The sequence below is a fragment of the Oratosquilla oratoria genome, chromosome 35 (genome assembly GCF_046742065.1).
Source record: "Oratosquilla oratoria isolate Oo_2021 chromosome 35, ASM4674206v1, whole genome shotgun sequence".
Classification (NCBI taxonomy): domain Eukaryota; kingdom Metazoa; phylum Arthropoda; class Malacostraca; order Stomatopoda; family Squillidae; genus Oratosquilla; species Oratosquilla oratoria.
The window spans coordinates 9259503-9265502 of NC_134811.1; the positions used below are offsets into that span (position 1 = coordinate 9259503).

Sequence of the window (6000 nt, forward strand, 5' to 3'; positions counted from 1 at the left end):
AGTCGTAAAACCCTTTATATTTTTGGTTTAGAGTGTACTAGTGGATCCTTGGAAATACTTTTATATCATGTGTAGCTTTTAGCCTTTAGTAACTACAGTCTCATTTCCAGTTTTCAACATTTCACCGTAACTATCGAAATTCCTTTGGGTCCATCCTGCGTGATGGATCGGATCTGCAATAAAGTGGCATCGAACATTCCCGTGAATAAATAACCTTCCGTCCCAAGTCTGTCTACGTCACGTATGCTAAGATGCTGATTGTCTATTTGATCTGCGCAGTCCCCAGTTCGCTGCGCCACAGGATTGGAGTTCGTTAAAGAAAATTGAGAAAATCAGAGATAAGCCAGTAGTTGTTTGCTGACAACACTGTGCTTATATCAGGATCAGAGGAGGGATTAAGGGATGAACACAAATTTATGAGCTGGATCATTAATGATACATTCAGGTCCCTTGCACCTAATACATATACATTTTATCAAACTGTTCATTGTCTAGGGCATGCTTTATGAGTTGAGACAATTTTTGCAATGTTTTTTGTATGAACTGGATTATTCATAAAAAGTGGCATTCATGAACCAAGATTTCTCTGTATTGACTAAAGCATTAGTATACATGGTAAATGGTGTATGTGCTATCCCATTAGAAATATTAAAGATTTTTTCTGTAAGATATTCTTAACAGGGTGTGAGAAATATTACTTGTTCTTCATAACTGCTTTGTCATTAAGTTTTGAAAGTCTGTGCTTTCTCTAGAATTTGTCCAAAAAGACCACCTATATATATATATATATATATATATGCTGCTTTTTCTTTCACATACCTCTTGTGGGAATCTTCATTCTGGTGATACCCTTTATAATCATCTAGCTTTAGCTTGAATAAAACCTGCGAGGGTTATTACTATGTATGGAATTAGTATATGACAAAGGGTGCTTAATTAATCAATTGTGTTGCAGTATGAGATGCTACACGTAACTCCGCCAATGAGTACCCCTGATGTTCTAAAGAGCTGCAAGGCACTCACAGATGACAGTGGCTTCCTGAATGTCAACAAAGAGACACTTCAACATACGCAATATCCTAATGTGTTTGGAATTGGTGACTGCACAAATGTTCCCACAGCAAAGACAGCTGCAGCAGTAGGTAAGACATTGAACCCAGGTAATAGGTGGCCACAGAACACTGCCTGCATATTACGATATGCGTACCAATGTTAGGCTGTTAGGTAGTTTTGAAAATGATGAGAGCAGGTATGGCATCTGGGTTGGATGGGTGTTGTATGGAGTGTCTACCCTGTCGTAAGCTTTTTCCAACTCCATAAAGGCCCAACAAAACCTCCTTACCTTTTCCTAAAGCTTTCTCACATATCTTGTCTTATCACAAAAATCTGATCCACGCAACCCCTACCTGTCCTAAACCCACACTGTTCCTCACCAATTACTCTCTCTGTTCCTCTCCTAATCCTCTAAATCGAGACCCTCCCATAAGCCTTCCCAACTACACTTCACAAACTGATCCCTCTGAAACTACTACTCTCACACTTGTCCTCTTTTCTCTTGTAAAGTGGAACTATACAGGCACTCTTCCAGTCCTTTGGAACTCTACCCTCTCATAAACAATTAACTTCACCAGCCAGTCCATCATCACTGTACCTCCTTTTTTTTTTTTTTTTTTTCATTTTGCATGACACCCATCCAACCCAGGTGCCTTACTTGCTTTCATCTCAACACTTTCACTTTCTTAGCACTTCCCACTGCAACTACTTTTCCCTCTGTATCCTCCCTCACATTCAGCAACTCTCTAAAATACTGCCCATCTTCCTCTTACTGCCATCTCTTCCATTATCATCTTTCCATCTGCACCACCCAAAGTCATTCTACAAGATATTTTTCCTTTGGTTGTTCCATCTGCTTCATTGGTGGGGAGGAGGTTTCATTCACCCCCCTTCTGCCTGGGATATATATATATATATATATATATATATATATATATATATATATATATATATATATATATATATATTCTTTGTAACTTCATCAATCAAATTCATAGAGAGTACACCTTTGATACACAGTGTGCAATGTGAGATATATTTATTTACCCAATTGTATTTACTTAATTGTAGTATTCAGGAAAGGAGCAATGCTCATTGGGTCCTTTCTCCTATTCTCTAATTCTCTAACATACCTAGACTCAAATTGATGTATGGTTCCAATTAAATCTATATCTTTGATTTCCAACTATCACATTTAGATTTGAATTACAGTGCATGGCTCGCAATTGCCAGCTCTTGCAATATACCCATCATACACAGTACATTTAGATTTATCCATTCTGCCTCTCTTAAATTCTAAGTTCTATAACCATACCCTCACATATGCTTGCTTCTTCTCTTCCACTACCATCTTTACTATATCATCCCACCATTCGCTACCCTTCCTTGTAATCCCGCCCATCCTCCTCATTCCATATGCCATCTTTGCACCCTTGTCACTTCCTCCTTGAACCAAAACCATTCCTCTTCTACTGCCACCTCCAATCTATCCTTCACTACCTCCCACACATGTCTCACTTCTAGTATTCCACCACTTTTTCCTTCTCAAATATTTTACTCTAAGCATCTTTCTACCTTCTGTCTTTTTCCTCTTTCACCACTTATCTTCCACTCTCAATTTTCCTTCTACCCAAAAACTTATCTAACACTCCCCCACCCTCTCCCCCAAAAATATGAACATCCAGAATTCTTCCTATCTTTCCTATGAAGACTACTACATAGTCCATTAATGCATTATCAACCACCTTTCCACCCACCACCATTTCCCATGTATACTTATGCTTGATTCTCTTCTACACTATGTTTGCTAGCATCAATTCTCTTTCTAAACACATCTCCAACATCAACTCTCCACTATAATCATTACCTAGTACTCTAAACTTCTATACTACTCCATCTGTTGACTCGTTCTCCACTCTAGCATTGAGATCTTCCTATACTTCTACATTGGCATTTCTTCCAAAACTTTCTAAGCATTCTTTTAGATCTACCCAAAAAGCCTCCTTTTCCTCTATACTCTCCCTACTACCAGGTCCATATCCACTTACAAAAACTCCTGACTCCCATCCCAGTTTCACCTTGACCCACATTAATTGTGAAGATATTTCCCTCCACTCCACACACTTTCCTATCTCATCACTTACCAGCAGAGCTACTCCTTCATTCCCTCACCCCTTCCTCACCCCCAACGCTCTCCCCACGACACTTCCAAACTCATAATCACCCCTCCCTTTCAATTAGTTTCATTTAATACTAACACATTCATCTTCCTTCTCACAAGCATACTGCCTATCTCTTCACTTTTACTCTTATTTGTACCATAACCATGCTCATTTAATGACCCAAATATTAGGGTGAACATACAGAAAGCAGGATTCCTAGTCCCATCACTCCATCTCACTTTGTTCTCTTTTTACAACAAATTATGTATGGCTATAGCCTGGAGTGGCACCCCAAAATGGTCCCAAAAACATTGACTGCATGCTACTGTGCAATTAATACTGCACAATAACAGTCGTTACCCCACTATTAGTATTGACGAAGAAGATGTATTAATACAAGATTAAACAATATCAATAGGACATGACAGGAAGCTCAAGTTAGAATGTATGAAGGACATGGGAAAATAAGTTCTCTGTCCAGGAGGACAACAGATACCAATTTAAATCTAAGTTTGACAATTAGAGGTACAGAGGGGGGGGCCACATAATTATGTCTGCTATCCTGTATATCACTATTAGGTAATACATTCATATTTGATTTAGAAAGAACTGTAGATTCTCCATTATTCACATCCATATTATATAACATGAACTTTCATTTCCTTTTTTTCTTTGACAGCTGCCCAAACTGGGATTTTACGGAAAAATCTTAGTCTTACTATGAATGGATCATCTCCAACAGCTTTATATGATGGATACACCTCATGTCCACTTGTTACAGGTAAAATATCCATCTCATTCTATTGTAATTAGTAAAATGTGTGTGTGGTTTAGTTTGCATTGTATGATTTGGAGAAATTCCACAGATAACACATATTTAATATTTTTATCATCTCAAAAGGTTACTCCAAGTGTATTCTTGCTGAGTTTGATATGAATGGGAATCCATTGGAAACTTTTCCATTTGATCAAGGCAAGGAGCGTCGCACAATGTTCCACATGAAGAAGGATGTAATGCCTGCATTATATTGGCAGCTAATGCTAAGGTCAGTAATCAGCAATGGTTGACTAAAAATCAACAAATCATGTTTGGGTTAATAGGTCATGATTGGTTCACTGGTCAGTAGGGAAGCATTAACGTAAATGTTGATGGATTTCCATCCTTTGAATAAGAGTGTCCAGCAACAGCTAGAAAAAATATGTGAGAAAAATGCCCAATGTCTACACGCAAGATAGGATGTACAGGAACTTCCAAATGATGGGGTTTCTTTCAGCAAAATAAAATCACTTGGCAGTGCCAAGTAAAGATATACAAAAATTTCCCCCACCATCTACAGGTTAATCAAGATAGGTTATAACAATTAAACTCCAGCAGCTTCCCCCAGATATATAAAATTGTGTGGTGATAGTCAGAAAAAAGTACATGAGAATAGTTTCTGATGTGTACAGGTTAACACACTAGTTTTAACCTATGTGATGATTATAAATACTAAACCAGTTTTATGAATGGGGGTAGCGTGCTTTATGTGCCATGTTATATTTGGTAATGAAAAAAAAAGTTTGAGGACCACCGCTCCAAATGATGGTTTGATTTGTAAAGTATTGCCTAAGCATCACTTATAAAGGGGGGAAGAAGCCTATTGGGTATATATAGATTTATAAATAGCTTTTCTACTTTTGTAATGGGGAAGGTGAAGTGTGATGAGAGAATTTCAAAGACTAGCCAGGTTAGCAAATAGTACTTTGTGTTTAAGTTACCAGATATCAGGGAGAGCAGTGGTAGTGGGTGAAAAACTTGAAAATAAGAAAGAAAAAAAAATTAAAGTAATGCTTACATGTTGCAGGAATAAAGTATGTAAAGGTATAGATTGTTGCATGAACTTAAAAGCTACTTGAAGAATATTACTTAATAACAGTTGTGCTCTTTGTTTTCAATTATAATTGAGACCTTTCATTTTTTATTTGCAGAGGATTCTGGGAAGGTCCCAAGATTCCAAGGAAAATCATGCACTTGGGATTGAGTCGTTAACATAGCCTTGGGCTGTATATGCAGTCACTTTCGAAAAGGGACCCAAAATTTTGTATATAATTTCAAGATAATCCATAATGGAACTGGATGAGGTGTGTACAGTAAATCCTCCATGTAACATATCACAATTTTTTTCCTACTATTACCTGGTATTATTATTATTATTTTTTTTTTCTCCTTTTTTTTTTCTTTCTTTTTTTGATATGGACAATGTACTTTTCAAACGTATGAAAACTGGCTACAAGACTATCAGAAGAGGCTGTGATGAAGTGGTAACTGTAGCAGCAGCAGCTTCCCCCTAGTTTACTGATTAAATTAAGGGTGTAATATATTTTAATAAAGTTGTTTGTTGAAAACTTTTGTATTTTTGTTAACCATAAACTTTCTTGGGAAAATATATCTATATTTATTACAGTATATTGTACTGTAAAGAGCCTAATTGGCCTGTTTATTTCCCAAATTATAGGTTGACATGAGTCAAACATGCACACACACATACATGCATATACCAAAAGGCCCTTTCCCTCTAATAAGGGGGAGCCAACCGAAGCATACACCAACCCTTCACCCATCCCACACCCATATGTTTTCCCTTTTATTTTAGCTCCTTGTGGATGATATATGGAAGCTCGCTGGCTGAGCAGGTTAGGGCGTCATTACTTGCGGCAAAGGTCGAAGGGATGGTGGTTCAAATCCTGCCACCAGCGAAGTTGATCTAAGGGCATGGTTCATTAAATTCCACGCTACAAAGCCCTC

At 37.5% G+C, this 6000-nt stretch overlaps 1 protein-coding gene across 3 annotated transcripts in view; it reads left to right on the forward strand.

The window, feature by feature from the left end:
* Positions 1–5600, forward strand: part of Sqor (Sulfide quinone oxidoreductase) — a 51826-nt gene extending 46226 nt beyond the window's left edge. For all 3 annotated transcript variants that reach the window (XM_076173911.1, XM_076173910.1, XM_076173909.1), the window contains exons 9-12: positions 956–1142; positions 3895–3996; positions 4117–4261; positions 5184–5600. In XM_076173911.1, the coding sequence (XP_076030026.1) occupies positions 956–1142; positions 3895–3996; positions 4117–4261; positions 5184–5244 (495 nt within the window). In that variant the 3' untranslated portion in view covers positions 5245–5600. The remainder of the gene's footprint in view (positions 1–955; positions 1143–3894; positions 3997–4116; positions 4262–5183) is intronic.
* Positions 5601–6000: the final 400 nt, after the last annotated feature.